Source organism: Miniopterus natalensis, chromosome 12 (genome assembly GCF_054644295.1).
Source record: "Miniopterus natalensis isolate mMinNat1 chromosome 12, mMinNat1.hap1, whole genome shotgun sequence".
Taxonomy (NCBI): domain Eukaryota; kingdom Metazoa; phylum Chordata; class Mammalia; order Chiroptera; family Miniopteridae; genus Miniopterus; species Miniopterus natalensis.
Window position 1 is genome coordinate 64741797 of NC_142092.1, and position 27637 is coordinate 64769433.

The window sequence follows — 27637 nt, forward strand, 5'->3', positions numbered from 1 at the left end:
CCCCACCAGGCTTAAAGCAGAGATTCTCAAAGTTTGGCCCCCTGACCATCAGCAGGAGCATCACCTGGGAACTTCTAGAAATGCCAAGTTTTGGCTCTGGGCTGAGGCCCAGCAACTAGTGTTTTTAACAAGCCCTTGAGGTGATGTAGTGCATGCTAAAGTTTGAAAACCACTGGTTTAGAGGCAGACACATAAAAACAGTAATGGGAGATAAGGATTCAAACTTTTTTGCCTCATTCAGTTGTGACAAACCAAGGTACCAAGTCAAAGTAAAATGTCAATTGGTTTTATTTTAAAATATCTATTTCTATTTCCTCAAACTGATTGTCATCTTTTTTTGATTGACAAGTTCATTCTAATCAAAATGTTAAGTGGGAACCCAATAGATGAATCAGCCACCCAAGAATGCATACTTCTTCGAGCTCTAGACCTATATTTAGTCTCAAACCACTCTCCGCCCACTACAAAAATTTCAGTGCAACACATCACACCTAGGGAAAGGCACAATGTACTTCCTACTCATTGAGTTCAAAGACTGGAATTTATTTTTTAATGTTAAGTTTGGGTTCTGGGTTTAGTTGGGCAAGAATTTCCCTCAGCTGCCATGAATCCTAGCTGAAGTTAATCCCTTCCCACCACTGACCCAGGAAAACCCACCAAATTCACAGATGGTCTGTTAAACATAAAAACAGAAGACTAAAAAAGAAAGCAAGAGATCAAGCCATTGAAGAGCAAGCTGCCCAGATTAGACAAGAACATATAACTTGGATCTAAAAAAATGGTAGAGGAGAAGACATCTCATGGGTGGCTTCACCTCAAGAGAAACGGGAATCTCAGCGCAGGAAAGAGAACAGTCGGGGGTTACCGCGTTAGCTCAGACTGCAAGCTAAACCTCTGTTGAGCAGGTGTGTGTGTAAGGAGCTAAGGAGCAAGAAGGGAAGATACAAGTAGGCATTATGTCTTCCAGTCTTGAACTGCTTCCCACTGCAATCAATAAGGCCACACACCATGAAGCCTGACATTAATGGCAATGCTCTGTGATGTCCACTACCACTGCCTTCTTCCAGCTGAAGAGGAAGTACCCTGTGCCGGCCCCCGCTGCCACAGCGATGCACAGGTACCCATTGTAGGTCATGAAGATGAGCATGAGGAAGTAGCTGATGACCACCTGGATGATATGCAGCACTGTCTGCAGGAGGTGAGGAAAGCTCAGCATCTGTTGCCTGGAGAATAAATAGGGAAACAACAATCAAAGACCCCTGGGAGTGTTGAGGCAGCTCTGCACATCAGGAGAAAGGGGGAACTGTTGTCATGAGAACTTGAACTGGACTCCCTCACAGCCACCCTGGTGGCTCATGGTACTTTTATGTATGTATGTTGTATATTGGTCCCTGGAAATGAAACATGACAGGGTGGTCAGGTTTATAAGCAATGGCTAGTTATGGTTATATGTCAGCAGGAGGAACCCTCTTTGAAAGCTGGGAGAGGAAGGAGGCCTAATCCCCTGATTTACCTCCACCTTGGATCCTAAAAGGAAAGCCTAAACCCTCCCCTGCTTATTTGCCTCAGCATTTTCAGGCTTCCACCTTTGCAAAGTTCACATTCTAAAGAATTGAGGGTTGGGTGGTATAGTAGAAAGTACTTAATGAGGGATCAGGAGAACTGGCTATTTTATCCCTCTGTCACTTACTAGTTCTGTCACCTTAGGTAAGCCACAATCTGTTTTGGCCTCCACAAGCTCATCAGTACAGTGGAAATAAATAATGCTGTGCTTACTCAAGAGCAGGATATTGGTCTATAGGACTGCATGAACTCCAATTCACTTTTCAGACCTATACTTCTATTACGTATAAGTCTCAAAAATCATTTGTCAATCTGTGAGAAAAACCAATAGTCATCCAAATACTTTCTTAGATGGAATATAGACATTTGTACAGTCATTATAAGCAAACTGAGACTACAGCTGGGTAGGTACAACTTTTTAGCAAAAGGAATCACATGGGTTCTGCCATCCTTCTATACTCTCACCTGAATTTCTTTCCTTGTTTATTATGTAGGCAAATATTTTACAATATGGATTCCTTACCTTCTTCCCAAGTGACTGATACATACAATTCAGAACAAACACTCATGTTTGCAGAAGGGTTCCTATCATTCCTCCTTTGGCCTGCTCATGACCCACAACCACAAGCCTCCAAGGACGTTTTTGATCAAGGTCAAATAGAATCACTAACTCAAGAATGGGGCTGCTGCAAATAAAATAGTTGCTTTGCTGCTTAGCTAGCCCAGCTCTTCAGAACTTCTATCTGGATCTGGTTCAATCTTCTTACCCAACAGTTTTGTGTGTCTCCATAAGGATGGTTCCATTTGGTCCTGGGACGGGCATGGAATTGTAGCGAATGCTGACTTGTGACTTGCGCAGCAGGCTCTCTCGGGCTATCTTGAGCCCTTCATAGAACATTGCTAGTAAAAACACTCCCACAAAAGCTCCAGCCATTTCTAGGTAGGGAGAGAAAAGGTGGTGGTACTGTCAGACTTTGCAAGATCATTAGCTGGTGTGCTATCCATGCTAGAAAGACCACAAAGAAAAGGCGCTACTCTCAGTTTCTGAATACATTATGCAAAAGGGGAGTAAAACAACTTATTCGTAAGTGCTGACTCTATTTCTTGAATTGGCATTTCAATTCTTTCACAATGGGAAGCACTGGTAATGCTAAGACTGTATTCAAACTTCTGATTTAACACACTACCTCAATTAAATACTCCCCTCCTTCCCAGAACAAATTGATTTTGTTCCAAAGATATAACTAACTGCACCTAAAGCAGTCCAACTGACTATTCAGCTTGTGTCATTTGAACGTAAGGCACACCAACTCAACATTGCAGACACAAAGAAAGGGGTGATTAGTTACCTAAAATCTAGGACTGACACTAAGATGGGCCATGCCGTGAATCGGAAATGATATAGAGCACAGTTGGTATACTAGCAAGAACACTGGACTAGGCAGGTCTAGAAGGTCTGGCCCGTGTCCTAGCTCTGATCTACTAATTCTATGTGATTTAAGGCTAAGCATTTCATTATTTGAAGCTTAATTTATCTGTAAAATGGCAGCAATGCACTAGGTCAATAGCTTTTAACCTAGAGTTATCTTGTGGTATTTATAGATAAAGTGCTTCTGAAGTCATTTTTCTTTGACTATAGTCTTATGTGCACGACCAACAACTTACCAAACACCTGGAAAGGATGAAAGGAGCTGGAATGCAAAAGGCTCCTCTCTGGTATCTAAATTAGTTTTTCAGAAACTCTAAAATAAGCCTCGTGTATCCTTACTAGGAAGCAACATGGTTATGGATCATAACCAGAATGATTCAGTAATACAACAGAAAGAGATGCTGGGTTTCCAGATTCTTTGTCAGTTTCTCACATGACTGTCACCTACAAACACCTGATGGCTTACCTCCAGCTGTATTGATCACCAAGCCAGAAAACAATAATTCCACATTCTTAAAGCCAAAGTAGAAGGTCATTTGCTGTCAGAAAACCAAAACAAGTCAATTAGATGATTGGAGATTCTAAATGAGACTTCGAAGTAAACAAACTTAGAACACTTAAAAGTTGCAGGTCTGGATAATATTCACTGCAGTGGGAGGCTTTCTCCCTCATGTTAGCATTATTACACAGGCATCCTCCACAAGCGCTCTCCTCTGTCCCCCCATCTACTTTTGTCTTCTCTTGTCTACACAAAACATAAACACCAGAACTTAATTCAGAAGAGAGTCAATTTTGAAAGAAAGGAATGCAGAAGAAAGGACCCTGGAAATAGTTTCTGGGGTGGGTGGCTCTGTGATTAACTTGCTATAGGATCTTGGGAAAATCACTTGACTTCCCTGGGTCTGCCTTACTTTCTCCTCATCATTGGTAAACTAAACTTTAGGTGACAACCTTCCAGCCTTAAAATTCAATGATTTCCATTACCCAAGTGTGTGCGAAGGGCCCAGCGGCCTCCCCCCGGCACTCACCATCATCATCATGCTGCTGTCCGCCCCCCCGTGCAGGTGGGAGGCCGAAGTGGCCGCGTGATGGTGAGGCGGCGGCATGGTACTGTTGTGGTCCACAGGGTTCATCCCCATATGGTGGGAATGGCTCATTTTTCCAGGAGAAGTTGAGAGTCAGCACAAGATTCTAAGAAAAAGGATTATATATAATAACTTAAGGATACAGACATCTTGATTCTTGATAAATACTTAGGTCTATGCGGGATTTCATCCAGTAAATGAATGCTCTTCTAGCATCTTTACTCAGAAATTTTTTTTTTATAACCTAGAGACAGAAGTAACTGTCCTCATAGGGATCATCTTTGGAGAATGTGGCAGAAGGGATTTGTACCTCGGGTTTCAGAAACCTAACCCTTATTTTGCAGAATCATTCCTTGAATAGATATGTTCAAATTTAAGTATGAGATAAGAAGAAATGTAGTTTCTTTGGGTGGCAGGAAACAGACAATTTTTGTAATAATGGACAAAGTGATGCCATTAATGAAATTTAACTGCTCCTGGGCTTTCTAATCATAAATGTCAGTAGATAAAAAGCAAGCACCTCAGATAATTCACCTAATTGGATGGCCTGTGTTCGATCAGGACATTAAAAACACATTTTTATATGTAGGACAACCAGCCTTCAGCTAATTTAAATTTGAAGAAAAGGTCTACTGCTGCCCTAGGCAAGCAGTGTGCTCAGAATTTAGATACAATTTCAATCCTAGCCAGGCATTAGAATTAAGAACACTGAAAACAAGGTATAAATTGGCTATTCTATATTAAATTAAGTCTTGACAATGGCATATTCAGCCTTGTATCTTTACTACCACATCACTGCTTTACTGTAATAGTCCATCTGGGACATAAACCAAGGAACAAAAACTCCTGCAGCTGGGGTGGGGGTGGGGAGTGGGAAGCTGGAACTTGAGGAGGGCAGAGACGGGGTGTTGATGGATTCTCTTGTTGTGTCCCTCAATTCCAACTGGTGGAGGAAAGAGTGCATTAGAAATTCCAAGTGGGTAGTCATGTTCATGAGCCTGAACATGCCTCTCATTATTCATTCAATCAATAAATATTTACAAAGCTCCTACTATGTGCCAAATTCTGAGCTAAGTGCTAGTAATTTAACAGTGAGTAAGACCAACAAGGTACCTGAAAGAGAAACAAGCGAATAGAACAATTTCATGGTGTGATTAGTGCTATGAAGGAAATAAACAGGGTAATATGACAGCATTACTAAGAGGCAAAGAAAAGGTATACTTTTTTTTTATTAATCTCTTAAAACTTTTATTGGCCTCCTGACCCCCAAGGGGTGCCCCACTTCTGCTTCACACCTCAGAACTTTGGTGTCGTTGACCTTAGACACCACTTTGCCGTCCACAATCCTGCCGGTGGTGGTCTTTGGGGGGGACTGCATGGAGTTGCAATTGTCCAGGGCATCACCAAGATTAAAGTCCTCCCCTTTCAGCAGGCAGAGGTAGCCATCTCAGCCTCCAGCTGGACCCTGATGTTCAGCAGGACCTGACTCGTGGGCCTGCGGCTGCCCCTCCTCCCTGATCTGGCCTAGCTCTAACTCCAGGTGCAGCAGGATCCCATTGGGCTGCTCCATCTGCATGGCATAGCACGTCTCCACCTCCCCCAGGCCGTTCTCCAAACTGGCCTGCAGATTTCTCATTGAGTCCAGGTCGATGTGCCATATGTATTTGGGTAACTCATCTCCTAAAGCAATCAAACATACCTAACGCATTCTCTTTAGAAGAGAAATTTTTACAAGAGGTAAACTGGCAGTTGGTTTAGTGTCAGTCAGTTTCCTTTGATAGCTCTAATCTAAGAAGATCCAAGTTTAGCTTTTCCAGAGTAAGAATGGGCACTGAAGTAGGAACAAATCAAAGCACAGCAATACAGCAATACTGTCTGCTGTCTCCATCTGTAACCTGAAAAAAATTTAATCTGAAGAAAATGGTTTAATCATGAGCTCTGCTGTTTTGTCTTTGGTTTATTCAAGTTTCTCTAAACTCCGCAGCCAACTTCAGCTACTCGCCCCTCAAGAACCGGGTTCTCTAATTTAGCTCCACCCCACCGTCGCTAAGAACTGGGCTCAAGGTCCACAAAGTAGTTGTACTACTTTGAAATCAAAGTAGTTTGATGAAATCAAATGTTTTGATTTGTAAAGCAATTACAGTGAATGGAACTTGTGGAAGAGTAATGATGAGTGGAACCTGAAGAAAGTTTGTTTACTGATTCACTGGATTTCTGGTTTTAGTTAAATCTATGTGCATATTTTAATTCCTGGCTAACATTCCTGTTCCTTTTTTTTTTTTTTTTAATCCTCACCTGAGGATATTTTTCCCATTGCTTTTCAGAGAGAGTGGAAGGGAAAGAGAGAGAAACACTGATGTGAGAGAGACACATTGACTGGTCGCCTCCCATATGCACACCAACTGGGGATCGAACTGGGAATGGACGGCGACCTTTCACTGTACTGGACTACGCTCCACCCAACTGAGCCACCCAGTCAGGGCAACACTCCTGTTCTTGTTTAAAACCTCCACTGCTCACTTTTCTTCTATCTTTATTTCTCTACTTCATCAAATTCACAGATTAATTTCTGCAAGAATACTAACAAAAAATCCCAAATATATAATTCAAGGATAGAACTGAAAAACAATAATAACAAAAAATCTTAGGATTCCTAATTTCCAATCTATGACAAAATCCACCTACAATATTTTATTTACCAAGTTTTCATAACGAGGTGGAAAGATTCTGAATACTGTATTTCCATTTCCATTTTTGCTCATTCAGGCAAACTAGTTTTCTCTAACAGAATCCAAGGGGGACATTTATCTTCAGTCGGGCACTTGAAGTTGGCTATATGCCAACTTGTTTCTATTGCCCTTAATACTATTAGATATGGGAAATGGAATGGCACATTTGACAGTGAATGTCATAACAGCTTTGCATTTCTGTCTGCTTTCTCCGTTCTCCCACTTAATAAGTATGGTGCAGTATTTATACAAATAGTTTTCAAAGCTTCCTTGTAGTCAGGGGTCTAATTCTTTCTCAGTCTACTTCTGAGGATCATCAAAAAAGAAGTTTACTCCATTGCTGCCCACCCCTCCCCCCCAAAAAAGACACATTATAACGCTTAATTAGAGGGCCAGATTCTTTGTAAAATCTAGCATCTCTAGCAAAGTAAACATGAATTTATGGACAGAAGTTAGGAAATGAGCGAGAAAGTTAAATTCTGCTTGCCTATTCTGAATCTTAGCACTGTCCTTACTTCTAATAGGTTTAGTTTAAACTTCAAATTCTCTTTTCTTTTCCTGGTATTGCACAATGATGGATAAGAAACAATAATCCACAGGGTCTATGGAGATTATACTGCACAACATGGCCTCTCTTCTCCAGCCTAGACGGACGTAATCTGGAGCTTCAGACAATTCTTTTGGAGACTACAGTCTTTCCCGACTTTCACGATAAGGAAGATAAGGAAGTTTTTATTCTTAAAACGATTAGGGTCATGTTCCTTTTTAGATTTGTAAAAACATTAAACAAAGAGAAATCTATCTAGTTGGGCTTCTGTTTTGTGCAGTCATTATTTATGATTGGTGACATAAACTTTTGGCAAGCGCAGATATGGGAAATTCAAGGTCAAAGATAGTAAACTACCATAAACAGGGATTGATGCTTATGGACTATGTTCACATGACCAAGCTACCAGTTTAAATGGAATAATTCTGCCTTTTGATGACCTATGTCGGACCATATTCTGAGAAGTGGCTCTGGCTTTGTTTCAAGTGCCCCTATAAGTGCATTTTACAATTCTCTTGATAGCTTTATGAGTTCCACACCTATGTTTCCTTTCGGCGGGGAGGAGGTAAAGGAGATGTAGGAAAAAGGGGGAGATCTTGATATAATGCAATAATAAAAAGGGCTGAGGTGTCTCTCCTTAACTTGGCATTCTGGGCTAATATACTGGAGTTGTTGAGAAGAAATCATAGTAGCTCCCAGTAAGTGGGAGCAGGAGATACAATTTGATGAATAGATTGGGGGAAGACCTTCCCCTTGAAGGCTGTGTTGTTCCACTCATTCCCTAGGCCAGGGGCGGGGAACATCTGGCCTGCAGGCTGTGTCGGGAGTATATGCCCGTCGAAATCATTTGGCCCTGCCAAGGCAACCGCAGCGGGCCTCGAAATTCAATAAATCTGGGTGCCTTTTTCATAGCTAATTTTTAAGTTGATAATTTTGTATGGCCCATGAATGATGTTATAAATATCCAAATGGCCCTTCCCGAAAAATGGTTCCCCACCCCTGCCCTAGGCCCTGGCCTCACGTTCCTATTCCAAACTGACTGGCCTGTTTGGCTCAGTGCTTAGAGCCTCAGCCCATGTACCAAAGGGTTGCAGGTTTGATTTCCCAGCCATGGGCACATACTTGGGTTGCAGGTTTGATCCCAGGCCCTGGTTGGGGTGCGTGCAGGAAGCAACCAATCAATGCGTCTCTCTCACATCAATCATCTCTCTCTCTCCTGGCCACCCTCTCTCCCTCCCACTCTCTCTAAAAATCAATGGAAAACACATCTTTAGGTGAGAATTAAAACAAAACAAAACAAACCCCCTGCTCCCACACACTGACTGGTAGAAATGTGACTGACTGGTAGAAACTCTATGGATATAACCATGCAATAATCCTTTGGATATTTTAGCAGCCTTTCCTTGGCCTGTGTCCATCTTGAGGTGCAGTGATCACAAGGATGCTTAATTTTACCAATTTCATTCATAAAAGGTATTAGTAATCAAAGTCTACACAGGCTCTCGGCCAGAACTGGCAAAAACTTAGGATTCCAAAAGTTCTATCATATCAATGCACTAAAAACAGTAAGTAAAATGATGCAGTGGAAATAGAGAGAAAATAGGTCAGGTCAATAAGACAAAAAACCATAAAAGACCTGAAAGTTGTGCGTGCGCGTATGCATGCGCAAACACACACACTTCCTCCCAGATTCAGTCTATCAGGTAATGGGAGTTAGGGTACTTGCTACAATAGTAGGTTTATAAAGACAGACAGAACTCAAGACAAAAAAAGCTTAGATTTTATCCTTTAAAAAATTCTTCAATAAACAAAGGCTACTGTTTTCCCTTTTAACTTTTTGCCTTTGTTGATAATAAAAATAACTGCAAGGGATCATCTACAACAAATTCTTGCCGCTTTTCTTCCTGGTAATGGTTGGGCTAAGATAAGAAAGATACTGATAGAACTGGCAAGAAATTAATTTAGTGATTATTTGAAGGTTTCAATATTATTTTCTCTTTCTTTACCATAAACCAAAATGAGCTCTTCTACTTCAGGTCATCTGCACAGGATTCCCTGAAAGGACCGTTCATGGAAGAAACCAAACTATGGCACAGTCTGCATACTCAGCAGAGTCTAAGTGGCTGCATTACTCATTCACCAGAGTAATGGACTGCATCAAAAGTAACCGACTTCCAGAGACATAAAGGGGAAAACTACTTCAAACAATTACACTTAAAACTTAGCCTTCATTTATGAGTGGCCAGTGCTCTAGGCAAGCAAGAAATGCTGCATGGACTGACACGTTTTTAGAAGAATAAAAGAGCAGCTATGAATTAGTGGGAGTGGCTCTTTTACTCAAAAATTCTTGGTTAAGAATATCTATTTTAGTAAAAAGGATGATAACTTAGGAGCTGCCCTCAGAATATTATTCTGATAATCTATGGAAGGCAGAAAGCACACCTGTGATTAAATTCTAATCAACACTGTTTCCAGATGCTGGTTCAAGGTCACCTCCTTCTATCATAAATTTCATCTTCCCACATGTCCACTCCACCCTAATCTACTCAGGCTGAGCAAAGAAGATGAGAAACTTGTTGGGGCAAGACAGATCCCAGAGGAACTGACTCCAAGGAGAATTATACAGCCATGGAGGGCTATCATTTTCAAGAGGAAGCATGCTAAAGACAAACTTAATTTTTTTTAAGTGTGCATTGTCCAATTTCTAGATTACCTATGCCTTCTGGGCAAACATGAATGGACCATACTATTCCCATACAAACAACGAAACATAAAGGACAGAGAACTAGTTTAACTCTGAAGGAGATGCAGGCGATACAAGTATATTGGGCAAGCCATTTTATGTTAGAGCTTCATTTTCCTTAACTATATAAAATGATTAATAAAGTTCCACCCAGAGCTAAAACTTAATTCTACTTTTTTTTTTCTTTTCAGTTTAGTTTCTAGAACAGAATGTTTCTATCCCTGTCTTTACTGTTGGACTGTAAATTCCATGAGGACCCTGTCATATTTATCTACGAATCTCCTGCACTTTCTAATACCCTATGCATAGTAATAGATTACAATAGGTGTTTGCTGAAGTGTTACTTTTCTCTGCATTTCTCCTTTGGCAATTTAGACATAAAAACGGAAATTAATTCCTTAATCTGCTAATGACAACTGGGCAAACCTTAGTGAGTTGAAATGCTATATAATAATATTTGATAGATGTGATTAGAAATTCCATAGCTCTATATCAAGAAGTAGTTCATATAGAAGCAACATAGACAAATTGGACTTTAAAAAAAGTTGGAAGGGTATTTTAATACAAATTCATCTAGTTCTACCTATTCACTTCACAGAAACCTAGAGTATGAAATCACAAAGAGCTTGGGAGAATCTAGCATTTACATTTTTTGGCCTAATTTGCCTTTATAAATACTTTTGTCAAATATTTGTTTTGTCACAAATGTGAAGAAACAGTAAACTAAACTCTAAAAGTAGAAGGAAGAGAATACACTGTCTGCTATTGACCTTTAAATGGTCTGACCTTTAAATGCCAAATCCAGATCCTTTATAGAAATTAAGTTTCTGGGGCATTAAACCTTGATAAGTGCCACACAGAAGGACAGTAGAAAAAACTGAGTAAACTGTAAGATCAGATTAACTTAAAAATGTTTTTATTCTGGACATCTACCAAATGAATAATTGCATGGAACCTGAACAAATAACATGGTATGAATCATGTAAATCCAATTCTATTATCTTATTTTTTCCTCACAGTATCTCTTCTTGGCTTAGAGGAACCAAGGAGCAGAGATCTTAAGCAACCTGTTCAATGTTATACTAGAAAGCTGTGGAGGTACCCAGTGTAGAACCTAGGTATCCTCATTCCCAGCCCAAGGCTTATTCTTTATTAAACCTGCCTTACTGTCAACCCAATGTCACAACTTCGTATCCATAAATGCCACCATGTTGGTCACTTTTCTTAATCCCAAGTAGTAAATTAGAAGATTCACCCAGACTGTCTCTGGTTTTTACCATCAGCAGCTCTATTATAAACATGGATTTTCCTAACAGTAGCCCTGCCCTTTGTTCATCCTATATGATACATCAATGACAAATCAGTCTCCCTACGGCATGCTCTACTTATCTGCTCAAAAAATTCCACTGCCTACTAACTTCCCATTGTCTAGTAACCTCCTTATTCTGCAAGCACAGGTCTCTAAAAGAAAGGTCCCAACCTACCTTTCTGCCCACATGTACTTAGTGTTCCAGCCAAATCGGTCCAAAAGTTTCTCCTGTTCCTAGGACATACCCCACACTTCTCTTCTGGTATCTTGGCTCACTCTCTTCATTCTCGAATGCCCATCCTTACAATCTCAAATGCAACAAATCCTCTTCATCTTCCAAGGTCTAGTTAAGACCTCTGAACATTCAGATCACTTTTGGCCTTTCCTAATAACTCCAACTGGGACTAGTCTCACAAAATACCCTGAAATGTTTTTTGATCTTTTCAATCTGTGCTTATTTCTGTCATCATGCTGGTAGAACAGTATTGAGAAAAGGTTGGAGAGACAGTTGAATGGAGGTATTTATCCAAAATTCCTTCTCAATCAACTGCAGACATTTAATGAGCTCCTCTTGGATTCTTCTCCTTCTTGACCCACTAAGGAGAGAAGTCTGGCTCCAATAATTAGACCTGAAAAGAGATGGATGAGCCATTTCTTCATCTATATGCCAATCACTTGAAATGGAAACCTGAGTGCCCTATCTCTTATTTGTGGAACGTGGAAATCTCACTAAGAATTGGAAGGACTTTAGAAGTCATTGCATGGAGCTCCTCAGTAATATACAAATTCTTAATAACTGTTCAAACACCCCTAGGGATTTTTCAGGCTAGTGTGTTGCTTCCCTCCAGAAATATGTACCAGGAAGCAAACACTCTCTTTCCAGCCAAGCCAAGAACAGGGATCTGAATCTTGCTATTTGATGGTGATGATGTTGAAAATAGAACCAGTACTCCAAGCTAAACTAGTATTTGTACTCCAGATACTATTTGCATGTGTTTCTCAAGCTGTAATCTGCATTTTAGGCTGTACTCCCAGAAACTAATTTGTCTGCAAAGAGAAACTGAACCACTTCACATCCAGCTTCTGATATTGATACACTTATTTCATGCTATCTGGCATTTATGTCTCTATCCATTACAGACTTACTTTTCCAACCTTACCTCAATCAAATCCTCTTCACATTCAAATATTCCACTGAAACAGATCTACTCACTTTTCCTGAATAAATTTACCACTTTGACACCTGTATGCCTCTCTGGCTTGTGTCATTCCCTGTAATTCCTTCCCCTCCCACCCACTCCCCACTTTCCATATATGTGCAAATCCTGCCATTAGTTATTCAACACTGATCATGTACTTAAAATGTGTCAGAATTAGGATAAGGTTAAAACATGGCCCTTGTTCTTTTGAGTTTATAGTCTAGCTCCTTTAAGGCTTGGTTAAAATGCTATCTTTTCCATGAGTTTTCCTTGAATTATTGACAGAAGAAATCTCTTTTCTGAATTTCCCTAGCAATCTTCTCTTATGGAAATTCTGACTTAGTTCTTAAAATACAAGATAAAAAGTACCACAGATACACAGCAAGTTCCTCGAGGGCAATAACTAATTTCTACCTCATTACTACATCTGGAAGAATACTCAAATATTCATTCATTCAAAAAAGGATTTAATTCTTATAAAACCCACCGAGGCTTCACTATCTACTTAAAGGAACCAGGTGCAAAAAGACAAGATTCCTGCCTTTGTGGAGCTTAATCTAGAGGAGGGAACTCTCATTAAATATGTAGAGAAGCAAATATGTGTAGGTATATATGCGCTGTAATTACAAATTGTGGTAAGTGGTATGAAATAAACACAGGATAGTACTGTGGTACTACAACAGTAAAAGAACTAATTTGTATGGAGGGGGGCAGGTAAAGCGAGAAAGAGAGAAGCCCTAGCAAGGTAACATTTAAAAAGATAAATTACTGGAGTTGGGTTGGAGGGCAGGGAGCAGCAGCCCCAGGCAGGATAAGAATCAAGGGGATTTAAGGTGAACAGAGCACATTCGGAGGAACAGGGGCCAATGAGGCCGGAGGGAGGCAGGACAGCTACCCATGGAGAAGGCTTTAAAGATCATCTGCACGAGACAGCGTTTTATTCCAAGGGCAACTGGAAGCTATTTGCGTATAATAAGCAGGGAAGTGATGTGCTCAGCTTGGACTTTAACAGAGTGCTTTGGCTGCTGGGTTGCATAACTGGCCTTTATCTGTTCTTCCCTAATAATATCTCCTGCTCACGTTCCCCTGTGAAGCATCCACAGAAGGGAAAAAATACTCACAGAGCCATGGGCTATAATCCTTTAATTTGCCAGAAGCCAGAAAGACACCTGTGAAAACTTTAGAAGGATTAGAACATTCTAACTTCTGGGTTATAAAATGGTTTGAAGGGCAAAACTGAGGGATATTCTACAACAACTATCCTGTATTGTAAGAGCTTCTAAAGTCACATGCCACCCTTTGCAGGTGAGAATTACGCTTACGGAATATTGTTAAGAGCATGAGCATGGAGTCAGATGCTTATTAAGTTCTGGCTCTGCTAATTTCTAGCTGAGTGTCCTGGTAACATTTCCTATAAAAGTTCCTTGGGTCTTTAGATTGGCAGTAGGTACCACATATAGAGATTGCTAAAGGGGCTGTGCCCAGACTTCAATAGCACTTGGGTAAATGGCTCAAATTTGGTAGCTGCTCAATAAATTAAAAAGTATGATGAAAGTACTCTAAGCTCCCTGCGGAATATGGACAGCAAACTGTAAGGCACACAGCAAATGCTCAATAGATTTTTATTGGATTATACAATCTGTACTATATGTGAAAACCTTACACAGTGATATCAACAAACACCACTTTTCATTCATACTTCCCCAAATATTAGCAATAAATCCAGAATTTATGTGACTCCATGTTTTAATTACCTGTTTTAGGTGTAGTGAAGAACCCTAGACTGAATCCAAGATCTGGACTCTGGTCCATCCAACTCTATAACTTTGTATTCTTTTGGGTAAAACACCTATGTCAGAGTTTCTCAATCCTGGCATTATTGACATTTGGGTCTGAATAATTCTTTGTTGTATGAGCTAGCCTGTACACTGTAGAACATTTAACAGTATCCCTGGTTTTTAGTCACTAAATGCCAGTAGTACCGTCCCAGTTGTAACCACCAAAAATGTCTCTAGGCATTGCCAAAAGTCCTGTGGGGGGCAAAATCACCCCACCTCACTGAGAATCACTTTTGATCTCTGAGTCTCATCTGAAATTCAGGGAAATATGGAGATAATATCTGTCTTGTTTTCCTTCAGGGTTGCTATATCATTCCAATAATATAATGAAAGGGAAGAAATATGGAGAGAAAAGAAAACCACATGACATATGTAAAGCATTACTAATACTCTGTGAGGAAGTATTGTTATTATGCTCTGTGAATACTCGATAATAAGGCTTAAGAAAAATACATCCTGTTTACAGACTGCATTGTAAGGCTAGGCTAAGGCTATGTATAGTCTTATATATCTTTTAGGTGGGTATGTAGTAAGTATTTGTCAACTGAGTGATTCTAAGTATGCATCCAATAGTAACTTCACTTACTTTTGTGGCACGTTTTCAGGTTTTGCTGCTGAGTTACAACAATGTAGTATGTTTCCAAACCTAACTGTACATGGACAGGCCTGGACTAAAGAAGAATGACTATTCATTTCAGATGGAAAATTGAGGTACAGAAGGCTAATTGACTAGCTAAGGTCACATGGCAGTCTAGCGGCACTGTGCAATTAGAATCCAGATTCTAACCTCAGGTCCAGTGCTCTTTCTATTACTTGTATCATGGTACTTTCATCCAACCATCTTGCATCTCTGTCTCTTAACAGAAAGTCAGGTATTTTGCTTCCTAGGGGCAGCCCAAAAAAACTGAGATAAGGAAACAGAGTTGTAGTGTTGAGAGATGCTTAGAAAGAAATGTAGACCCATTTCTACTGGGAGGCACAAGTGGATATTCCCTACGTTTTGGGGTAAATCACTGTCAAGTTATCCAAGTCCCTGGCCAAGTCTATGAAGTCCTTGCCTATTAAGTTGTCCAGGAAGAGCTAAATCTAGCTGTTACCTACCTCCAGAGTAGCTGTGTCTTGCAACGCTTTATACTATGTGAAGGCATACAATTTGTGCTAAAACTGTTACCTGCAGTATTCTTGGCTGCTCCACCTCGATGTGGCTCTAAGTAGGTGAGAATGGACTTCCACATAGCCCGAGTGGCAGGCCACATTTCAGCATTTTGTTAAAATTCACAAAAGTTCCAAATGCCCTTCTGCTATATATTTTCAGTGTTAGAAACAGAACTTTTAAAGAATAACTCATAAAAATGTAACCATTTCGTTTACTCCTGTAAAATACCCGATCACCTCTGATTATTATGCCTCTGCGTGAACTTTCAAATGCTGAATGTTGTCACAAAGTCATCACTCCCAACCATTGATTCAGCAGTCTTCTGGATAATTCTCAGGCAACATATGAGTTGGAGCCCACCTTAACCTTTATCATTACTACAGTTTGAAAGAACATAAGACTAGAAATCAGGACATTTTGGTTCTAGCCTGGTTTCTCCAAAACGTTAGGTAATTTAATCTTTATGGTCACAGTTTCCTTAGTGAGGAGACAGAATAATTCATCTTTGGGACCTATTCCAATGACAAAAGTTTAGGTGTGTATAGTATTGTTTCAATGAGAAACAAATGTGTACTTGTCTTTTCTAAATGCATTCTGAATATTAGTTGATATGCTTTAGATATTCTAAAATTTCAGTGGCTTAATACTTACTTATCAAACACATTTCAGAGCACACTGTTCATACTACTTTCTAAAAATTTCCAAATTACCAATCTTAAGTAATTATCTCAACTGAGAGATACCTTGCTAAAGCAGAAATAGCAAGAGCCCTTCTGGTTTTTGGAGTCAGATTGCTGACTGTCTTCAGGCTATGCCATCTTTGGAACTCAGAACAAGTTGCTAAAACTTTGTGGGGATACTACATACACATAAAAGTAGGATAATAAAATCTCACATATTTTGAATATGAAATGTAAAAACAATACATATGAAAGTGACTGGCACATTAATAACATATAATAAATGTTAATTACTTTCCTCCCAACTCAAGGGCTTCTCAACGTGTGGTCCAAGGACCACCTGAATCAGAATTGTTTGAGATGTTTGGCTAAAAATGAAAGTTATGGACCCCACTCCCTACTGACTCTCAGCGAATGGGGCCTAAGAATCTAGATGTTTATCAAGCTATAGGCAATTCTTATGCACTCAAAATTTTGAGAACCCCAGTTTTAAATTGTAGATATACAGTACAAAGAATTTAGGAATTGGATGTTTAATAAGCAGGCGCTTAAAAAAGAAAAAAAAGAAAAAAAAAAGGAAAGAAAAAAGTCAAGATTCAACCAGGTTCTAAAATAAAACATTTATTTTGACATTCCAAAAGGGCACAGAGCTAGTATAGTCTCACTTGAAGTTTACACACACACCACCACCTAATAATCAAAGAACCTTCTGGACTAACACTGAATTACCAATGAATGGCTCATCTTTGGGATTTGAGAGAGCTTTCTTCACCCACTGTATGAATAACATCTCTTGAGTTCCACATGAAAGGGAAATTATATATTTTCTGTAGCTTTATTTTTCTAGATTAGTTATAAAGTACAGGAGCTAGACTACCAGAAAGATAAACCTCAAACCAGAAATGCAGTGCTCTGTATGAAGAAACTGTTGGATGTTGGTTCTCAACATGATTAATGGAATTAAGATTCGTTCCCAGTTTAGCACTTTGGTGTCTATTCCCAACTATCAACTCCTGCCTTTCTGAGACTGGGAGTTCAGTCTGAGATCCTGAATAGGCCACCAAAAACAAACAAAGAAAGAAAAACATGAGGAGGAAGCTGTGGGCAGAAAAGGTATTTCTAATTTCTTTTTCATGGCAACTCTCCCAATACACAGGGAGCCATACTCATCCTCTAACCGGTAAAACTGTACCTACTGGTCGTGGGCCCTTGGGCAAATTATTTAATATCTCTGTGCCTCAGCTCTAAAATCAGGATAATCCAAGTAGCCTACCTCACAGGGTTGTTTTAAGGATTATGATGAGTTCACTTAGGTGATAGCATAGTGGTTAATGAGAGGGCAGTTACTTTCCTCTAAAATAGGGACGGGAGTAGCACCTACCCCATGACAGTTTGTATCTAAACACTCAGCACGGGGCCTAAGGGTAGTAAGCCCCCGTAAATATTCACTACTGCTACTTTTAACCTACTGCTCTTTCTAAACTTGGCGTAGATGTAATTCCCCAAGTCCTTGGATTTGTCCTCCAGCCATGACTCCACAGCCAACCTTTCTCTCTAACCTCTGCTGCTCTCAATTTGGGAGTTTTGAGGGTGTGCCAGTCAATCCTATTCACTTAACTTCAAAGGCAGGGACATCCTTCAGCTATGTTGTCTCAGGTAGTCGGCAATTTGCATCTATTTTCTTGGCAACGTCTCAAAGTTTCAGGCTTCTCTCTCCCTCTTTTGTAATTAAAAAAGTTGCTTGTTATGGGGGGAAGGTGTTTCCCCACCACAAAGCAATTCTCCAACACCAGCTGGGTGTCTACAATTCAATGCAATTATGACATATTCTACCTGGAGACAGCATAATATTCCAGAGGTTGAGCGCTCAGACCCAAAAGACTGCCCTCCACTTCAGGTGCCAATCATAACCCCAAGTTGTTTTACCCTTGCTTCTGACCAACTGGCTACAAATCAGAGGTTCCCATGACCCTTGCTCCTTGGGTTCTATTAATTTTCTAGAGTGGTGCACAGAACTCAGGAAACCCACTTACTCACTAAATTACCAATTTATTACAAAGGATATTAAAGTATACAAATCAACAGCCAGATGAAGGAAGAAATAAATATAGGGCAAGGTCCTGAACAAGAGACATAACAAACGACACCTTTATTGCTCTCCTCATTTAGGAAATCCTAAGGGATTTTTAGGAGCTCTGTGCCAGAAATAGAATGAAGGCCAAATATATATTGTTATTATAAATCACAATATCATGCTTTTATTTTTATATTTCTATAGTCATTTCATTAGGATTTTAGAAAGGAAAAGATGTGCTCAAAATGCCATCTTGAAATGGAAATATGATACATTATATTGTTTTTGCCCATCTTATCTTTTCTACATTTTAGCTTCTTAAGAGCAGGTAAGGGCTAGTAATTCTACCCCATAATTCTAACATGGCACTCTGCACCTGGTGGTATTTCTGAAATCATAATAAAGGAAATTCCTTTCATGGTTAGTTTCTAGAAAGTTTATGGGCCTTTTACAAGTTGTCTAAATAACAGGTAGAAAAAAAGCCCAGTGAAGCATCTAGTTGGAGCTACTCAGCAGTAATTTTCCCTGGGAATCTGGCATTTAAGAAAGCTTATATTTGGAAAGGTGGGACCTACCTGGGTGAGCTGCATGTTAATTAAGCCCTATAATCCTGTCTTCTATAACTATAGGAATTATAGTCCACAAGTGGGCCTGGTCATCTCCTATCCCACAGTTTATCAGAGCTATCCCACAGAGAGTCTACAGTGCTTAAAGCATAGCCCATAGACAAGTTTCTTTATTCTAAAGTCAAAGACGTCGCCACTGATTAAATTTTCTCTTCTAAATGTACAACCTCATTCATTTATAGCCCAGAGTTTGTTTTAACCTAATAATATACACTGTGATCTTTATGACTTCATACCCATAAAATGAGAGTTGTGGGAATAAAAAGATATATTTATTTTTAGTTGCATATTCCTAGATTATTCCTACCAAGAACATCTAGCTCCATAGCTACCACTAGTGTGTGACTGAACAAATAAGATTCCAAATTTTTAAGTGTAGCACAAAGAATGGCAATGGGAGCCAGAAGATTATATGTGTGGACATTTACTTAAACATACAGACACACACTCCTCTCTAAGATAACTTACTTGGCCTTTTGCCCCTTCCTGAATCACATTAGGTATGCACAGGGGTGGGCTGGAAGGTGTGCCATGCATGCTGTGCAGGAAAAAAGGCTATGTCACCTGAGAGAGTAGCAATGTAGAGGCTAGGTCAACCAAACTCAATTCAACAAGTATTTATTAAGTATCCTGGATCCCAGGGGCTACAGGAAATTTGGAGATGAAGAGGATAGAGGCTCTGGCTGAAACCTGCTCTTTACAGAGCAAATTTCACAAATGGTTTAAGGCACACAGAGATAAAAGAATGGAGGTGAGAAAGGGAGGGAAGGAAGGTTAGAAGGTACGGTCAAAAAGATGTGAGGGGATAATATTAATTCTGATCTGCTTATGGTCCCTAGCTCCTCAAAAAGACAAGTGATTGTAATGGTATCACCCATTTCACAAAATCATCACACATCCCACAATCATCACAATACTGGGAAAGCCAGTAAGAAACACACGTAAACAGACAGATATCAGTTAGGCTCTCCTTGTTTATCTATCTTTCCATTTTCATTCCCTATGTGGACTATAACAACCAGCTAACCTTCCAAATTCTCTACGTGGCAAGTACTGGGAGAAGTAGTTGGGAGACAGTCCTTTTTTGTCCTGAGTTAGTAAATTAGCTCCTGAGTAGTATCACACTGAATAGCCCTAGAAAAATCTATAGGGTCACAATGGAGGTGATTTTGTCAAGTGTGCAATTCAATATCATTTTGGTGAAGTTGCCCATACTTGGTCTTTATTTAAGATGTAGTCTTTGAATAACAAGAAATAAAAATTAAGACATTTTCAAGAAAATGATACCTTCTCAACTCTTTCACTGTTCATTTACTATTAAAATCTCATCAAGTATCAGAATTAGAAGAGTCGTTTATTATCAGTCTGATGTACGTGCCTGACCGTGGGATTGAACCTGCAACCCAGGTAAGTGCTCTGACCGGGAACTGAACTGACCCCCTCTCGGGGCACAGGATGATGCTCAACCAATGGAAGCACTTCGGCTTGGCACTGTTACACTCTTTAGTCAACTGGACCGTAACATCTGTTTCTCGGGTGAGGCTTCTGTAACACTAGGCGAACCACTTTCACCAACCCTCCCTGAACAGGAGGGGTTCCTGAGCTTTACATACTCTGTTTTAGTGGCAAAGAACAGCTCATGTTTCTCTTGCCCACTCTCACCCTTCTGTACCAAGAAGATCAAGTGTACAACTACGCTTTTCACAAAGGCTTTAGAAGAGCTTTTATTTGCTCTGTCCGAATAGGACAGCTCAAATTGGATAAGCCAAACAAACAAGCTGAAAAGGTCTTCTAGTTACGCAAGGATAGAAGGGCCTAAGTCCAATGGGGAGTGGCTCTCCCGGAAACTATATGCCATTTCTCTCATACCTTCTGTTGTTGACCAAGCCACATACTGGAATAAAGCTATCACAAGAAGTACCCTTTTACACTCCCCTTACTGGATCCTTTTGTAATCTTGACACAGTTCCAATGTGTTAACCATGAGAGCTTTAGTATGATTTAGGTAAAGTTTTCAGAGTTTTATAGATGGTGTGGTAAGAGTGGAGAAAGCACTAGATAAGCTATCAGAGGATGAACTATAAGACACAAATTTACCGTTATTAGCCATGTGACACTAAACCAATTACCTAAACCCAAGGAGTACTAGTTCTTTTATTGCAAAATGGATATAAAAACACCTACCTGGTCAATCTTGCAGGTTTGAGAGGATCAAATAAAATGTCAAAATACTTTCTAATCTTAAGATACAGTATGTATGAAATATCAATACTAGCTTATTTACTCATTAAATGATTAAATAAATCTCTGAAAGATGTCCAACTCACAGAGAGATCACTTTCATGTCACTTGAAGTATACAGCCTCTTATAGTTTGACTTAAAGAATACTAGCTAGTCGGATACATATATACAGTTGACTCTTGAACAATGTGAGGGTTAGGGGCACCAACCTCTGCTCAGTTAAAATCCACGTATAACTTTTGACTCCTCCAAAATTTTACAGTTGTTCCTCGGTATCTGCAGGGCATTGACTCCAGCAACCTCTGTGGATACCAAAATCCATGGATGCTCAAATCCTTTATATAAAATGGCATAAAATAATAGAGTCAGCCTTCTTCAGCTGGGAAAATATTGTTTTCGATCAGTGGTTGGATGAATCTGAGGATGCAAAACTTGAGGATACAGAGGGTTGACTGTATATTTATTGAAAAAAATCCGGTATAAGTGCACCCACACAGTTCAAAACTATGTTGTTCAAGGGGCAACTGTATTGGCAAAGTACTGCTTTAACTGCCTTCTTGTTATAATCAAAGGCAGGCAAAGGTACCCTTTGCTTAAACTTTTCTTTGTTATAGGATTTCAATCACTTAGATCACAGTGTTGTTGGCATGCCTGTGAAGAATACTGGAAATTAACTTCACGTGAGGCAGAAACTGGAAACCATTTTAACTGTTTCTTTTTTACTTCTTCCTCCCTTTAATTAATAAAGGATGATTTAATGAAAATGCATAGAGAATGTAAATGAAAATGAGAAAAGTTGTTCAATACCTCAGATAGAAGCTGCGTGGTGTGGTGGAAAAGTACTGTGACCTGGAACTCAATCTCTTCATTCATTCAAATTTATTTTTTTATTTTTTATGTTTTCAAATCCTCACCTAAGGATATTTTTTCCATTGCTTTTCAGAGAGAGTGGAAGGAGGGGGGAGAGAGAGAGAGACATTGATTGGTTGCCTCCTGCTCCGGCTGGGGTTGGGGATCGAGCCTGCAACTGAGGTTGTGCCCTTGGCCAGAATAGAACCCAGGACCCTTCAGTCTGAGGGCCGACACTCTAACCACTGAGCAAACTGGCTAGGGCATGATTTACCCCAATCCTCAAGCTCAGTCTGGTGGAGGAAGGATACATACAAATAATTAAAATACAATATAAGATGTACTAAGGTACAGATTCTGCACAGGGTTGTGTTGGAACTGATAAAAATCCATCAGGAAAGGTAGGAGAGAGGAATAGGGGCTTGAGGGTACATAGTAAGTAGCAGTCCTCTGCCTTTCGTTTCATAAATTGAACAATTATGTTCTAGGTGCTCTAAATTGCTTCAAAATTATATAAACACTCAGCATAGTTCTAGAATAATTCTATTATTTATTTAGGGAAAGACTCAATCTGGCTAAAAAAGTCAGGTCTTCTAATACTTCACTGGTTGCTAGAGTTCTGCTCGCTTTATGAGTTCCCTCCAAATCATTCCTCATATTTACCTCTGCAATGCATGTTTCCATCTCATTATGCTGTATTGCATAATGTCCTCAGCCTACAAAAGCAGGTTGTATACAAAAGCCTAGGGCCTTTGTGTAAAGGAAAAGAGGTAGGGTGGACCCTTCTCAACCCTTTCCTTCTCTGCAGGGCTTTGCATTCCTAAGGATGGGCCCCTCCTCTGCTTGGGGATGTTACCTAAATTATGAAATATTACTCAAAGCAATGGAACTTCAAAAGCATTTCCTTCCCAGTCCCTTCCATAAGATTTCTTTTGGCATAAACTCCATGTTTTAATATATTAAGTATCAGACTCTGACTTCTCATACTTGGTCACAAAGTACAGAAAACTTTTGATTTTTTAAAAAATGGGTTTATTATGCTAAAAGGTGCACATGGGAATGGAGGGAGGCATGAGCAGCCTGCCCTCCTTCTTCCCTCCCTTTTCCCCAGTCATGCCTGGCCTGCCAACTTTAAATGGCAGAGTTATCTTGGTGCCACCTGGTCACTGACCTATCTGACATCTTCCACTAGTTGAAGTCATCTTGTCACTGTAAGCACGTGCTTTCCCAGTAATAATTACATCATCCTTTTCTCGTCTGTAGCAGTTCTGGTGAGGAAGGTACAGAGAGGAATCAATAGCAGAATCAAATTGGAATAATGGGAGGAACAGGCTTAAGGATTAGAGTCCCTCAACAGTATGGTGTAAATTGTTATCTTTAGAGCAGTCATTTAATTTTAGTCACACTCAGTCTAGAGCTTTTATTTTCCTCAATTCAAAACTGGTATTATGATAAAAAAACAAAACTGAATTGAGGTTTTTTTAACAGATTACTACCAATGCCCCAGGTAGTGCTTACCATGCCTTATCTCATTCAGTCGTCACAGCTCCACACTCTAAGGACCATTAGAAAAATGAAGCGGCTACTCACATGGAGTGGGGCAACTTTTACATTTTACTTTATACACTCCTAAACCATTTGAAATTTTTTACATCAGTTGTGTTTGGTCGCAAACCAACTTATGCCAGTGTCCTAATTATTGTAAATATCTAATTTAATAAAGTATTGTATAAAGCAATGAAATATAAATGAGAAGAGAAAAACAACAGCAGCAACTAAAATTAATTGAGTACTTACTACCTGCCAGGTACTATTCTAAGTATTTTGCATGAATTAACTCAGATAATCTTCACAGAAACCTTAAGAACTAGGTACTATTATTGCCCCTATTTTAAAAGGAGGAAACTGAGCCCAGCCAGTGTGGCTCAGTGGATTGAGCATTGTCCCATGCACCAAGAGGCCACTGGTTTGATTCCCAGTCAGGGCATATGCCCGGGTTGCAGGCTCAATCCCCAGTAGGGGGCGTACAGGAGGCAGCCAATCAATGACAACTCTCTCATCTTTGATGTTTCCATCTCTCTCTCTCTCCCTTCCTCTCTAAAATCAATTAAAAAAAATGTTTTTTAATAAAGTAAATTAAAAGGAGGAAACTAAGCAACTTGCCCAATGCCTACACAACTAATAAATAGCAAGATAATCTGGCTCCAGAGCTTAAGAATCTAGTAGTTGTTTCTATGAAAACCAAGTTGAAAGCTTCGGAAACACTAGATAAAGATGATACAAACAACCACTCAACTCTATCTTGTATGTGAAAGTAGCCATAGATATTTAAATAAATAAGCCTGGCTGTGTTCCAATAAAACTTTATTTCCAGAAACAGGCAGCAGGCTAGGATAAGATTCAGCCCTCACGCTGTAGTTTGCAGATCCCTGAACCTACACTTCAAGAAAAAGCTTATATTAATAGAATGGCAAAATATGTTTATGTTTTAAAGTAAAATGTTTAAGGTCTGCGTGTAACTAATATCTGTACGATTCCCTGCTTTAACTTACTTTTTCAGTTAACTAACTACTGACTCTAATTGCATCAGATAAGAGGGCAACTCTTGTTAAGAATTCCTGCCTTCTTTCCTGCCTTTTTGCTTTTGCCAAAGCCACCCCTTCAATCTGGAAAGTCTTACTTTCTCACTTCCACTTGGAATCACACTCATCTTCAAAGCCCATTATCTAACCACACACCCTCCTCCAAAGTAGATATGATCATTTCTTCCTTTGAAATTCTGCAATAATTAATTTCTACTTATGGGACTTCCTTTATTATGTCTTTTATTATGACTATTTGTATACTTCAATTATCCCCACTACTCAACTATTAATGACTAACTCGTTTTCCTATCTTAGGCAACACCCAGCACACAGCAGGTTTTCAGGTAATATTTCCTGAGTTATGTTCTAACATTCTTCTGTTTTTAGTGACTGAACACAATACCAACCCCCCAAACCTATATTCGATTCATATTCGTATCACCACACCTATGATCTAACTTGGTTATAACTTTAAAGTATTAATTTTAAAATGCATTTACCAGTACAGATTAGTATGAGTGTACCTGTATATAAAAATTGTCATCTATGTAGCAAAATTGCTGACTTTGAAAGGAATTGTTAAAACTGCTGCTTCCTGGTTAATCTTTAGGGGTTCAATACATTTTACAAATACATCTAAAAGATGTGTACAAACAAAAATGCTTAATTCCAACTTGAGATCAGGGTTGTGCCTTACTTACCTCTCCACCATCCCCAGCAGTACTGAACAGATATCTGGATCTAACCCACTCCTTTTACAAAGTGCTTAGGGAGCCTGGCCCATGCTCAGAGTGAGTTAGAAGGGCTAGGGATGGGAATTCAGGTTTTCTGATTCCTAGTCCAATATTCTAATTCAGGAAGACAGTAGCTTTTTAGGTGCACCCAATTCTGAAGTTCAAAGACTAAGGAAGCCTCACCACTTGTTCCATTTCCTTACACTGCCAATCAGAACCAGCAACTGTGTTCCCACGACAATGATCTGGGCAGGCATATTTGTGGCGTTCCAATCACCAAAAAGGCGGATCCAGATTTCAGGATTCCTGCCCATCTAAAAAGGTTACTTAAAACGTCCTAGATTAAAAACATGCCACTCAAGAATGCAAGATAAACACTCAAATGATCCTTTAGTGTTTTTTAGAAGTACTACTCAGAAGTTTCAGAGCTCAAATGACAATGACCAGTATTGGGGAGAGGGGTTAAAAAGAGCTATGTTACTTCTGCAGTTCATTCTTTTACTTCCTGAGAAGTAACCAAGTTCACATTATAAACAGAACTACTGCAAAGGGTTCCTGTTCTACTGCTTAGATTCCAGTTGCATCATTGCTTTAACACTATCAGCCTTCACTGCTTTAACCATCTTAATCTGTAAAATAAACAAAAGAAGCAGACAACAACCTTATCCCCAGTTCAACAGAGGAATACTTTACCAACAAAAATTAGAGTTACATATAATACCTCTATCTTATTTCCTTCTTTTCCCTCCCCTAGAGCTTTAAACAATAGTCAAATCATCTTCAGTTAACAAAAGGGCCTAAGCAACCCAGACAGTTCATAGCTAATACAGCATTTTTACCTTTCTGGAAACTATCTATGAAAGGCAAGAACCATTGCTGGGCTCTCTGGGTCACAGGCGGGGGGGGGGGGGGGGGGGGGGGGGGGGGGGCACACGGGTCCTAGGAGAGTAAGTTAAGGACTAAGGGGACAAAGATGAGTTCCATTACTTAACCTAACAAACAATGAATAAGAACCCATTATGGGTAAGAAGGCATAGTGCTCTGTGACACAGGAGACACCAAGACAAATAAAACAATCCCTGTCCTTGAGGAGCTTATTATTTAGAATTACCCAAATTATAACAAAAAACGTAACAAGTGCCAAGAGGTTCGAAGTTCTCTGGGAGGGAGATACCAATCACTTCAATTTCGTGCTAACAGATTAAAACATTCAGGTAAGGGACACCTGTTGTACTAACCTGGTTGAGAGAAGCCTGGAGTGAAAGAATTCCAGTGAGATCTATGGAAACAGACGCTACCCTGGGACATTATCTGCTTATCCACACTTTGGCTAAGCCAGACCTATCTGGAAATTGTTTCAAGAATTCACCAGGTTAACCAGAGAAATACTTATATATATAAGATACAGAGAGGGCGGGAACAAGAGGCAGAGAAGTCAGCAACAACTGATGTTGACTTAGGGTCTGTGGCAGGAAGAGTAGGCAAAACCCAGGCCAAGGTTGGAGATGGGAATTTTCATCTTCTAAAGTTTCCTCCTTTCCATCACCCAGCCCCAGAATATCCCAGCTCCCCTGCACCTCACCTGCATAGGTGGACTCTAGAGAGAAGACTTTTCTCAAGATGTATCACAGTCTAGCAATAACCACTCCGTGAGGGCGCACAGTGCATAAGGGTTGATAAGGTACTTGCCTCAGCTCCTACCCTTTACTCTGTGTGACCTCAGACGAGTCATTCAAGTGCTTAGTTCCTTCTTTTCCTACCTGTAAATTCTGGGATTATGAGGAGACTGGGATTGAATTCGATGACCTCTGAGGTCCAAAAGCTTCTTGACCAGCAGACACACAGAAGCACTGGACAAACAGCCCGTTGTAAAAATAGCGAGGTTGGCTACAGGGGACAAACGGTAGGGGCGCCCAGGCCTGTTTTATAGACGGGGAAACTGAGGCACCGAACATCTTGTCTCAAGGTCACTCCAGCTATGTCACTGTTGAGGCCGGGGCGAAAGCTCCCATCCGTAGACTGCCAATCCCGGGCCCTTTCTCCTTTCGCCGCGCGGAGAACACTGGCGTGCAGAGTCCTTGTCCCGGAGGGGAAAGGACTGTGCTCGTGCCAGGATTGAGAGAGGGCGAAGGAGGCCTTACCTTCCCAGACCGAGTCCCGCCACCGGCACCTCCCTTTCAGGACCTTTACCCGTCGCCCCCTCACGACTCTGCCGAAGCCCCCTCCACTTCGACCGGCTCTACGTGTCC

The 27637-nt window shown here is 40.1% G+C and overlaps 1 protein-coding gene across 4 annotated transcripts; it reads right to left on the reverse strand.

Annotated features, from left to right (window-relative positions):
- Positions 1-309: 309 nt before the first annotated feature.
- On the reverse strand, positions 310-27618 carry SLC31A1 (solute carrier family 31 member 1). 4 transcript variants are annotated; one of them, XM_016210925.2, is made up of 5 exons: positions 27530-27618; positions 4021-4183; positions 3459-3531; positions 2331-2499; positions 310-1223 (listed from the first exon to the last, which is right to left on the reverse strand). In XM_016210925.2, exons 2-5 carry the CDS (start codon positions 4147-4149, stop codon positions 1022-1024), a joined length of 573 nt encoding a protein of 190 aa, XP_016066411.1. In that variant the 5' UTR covers positions 4150-4183; positions 27530-27618; the 3' UTR covers positions 310-1021. The 4 variants fall into 4 exon arrangements, with proteins under 4 accessions (XP_016066411.1, XP_016066413.1, XP_016066412.1 ...); XM_016210927.2 differs by lacking the exon at positions 27530-27618 and adding an exon at positions 27149-27481; XM_016210926.2 differs by lacking the exon at positions 27530-27618 and adding an exon at positions 23241-24149.
- Between the last annotated feature and the right edge of the window lie 19 nt (positions 27619-27637).

Excerpts from the sequence above, each read along its gene's own strand:
- SLC31A1 (XM_016210925.2), bottom strand. The coding sequence starts at position 4,149 with ATGAGCCATTCCCACCATATGGGGATGAACCCTGTGGACCACAACAGT. Across the intron at positions 3,532-4,020 it reads ACAGCAGCATGATGATGATG|CAAATGACCTTCTACTTTGG; the intron begins GTGAGTGCCGGG and ends GTTTTCTGACAG. Across the intron at positions 2,500-3,458 it reads GGTGATCAATACAGCTGGAG|AAATGGCTGGAGCTTTTGTG; the intron begins GTAAGCCATCAG and ends CTCCCTACCTAG.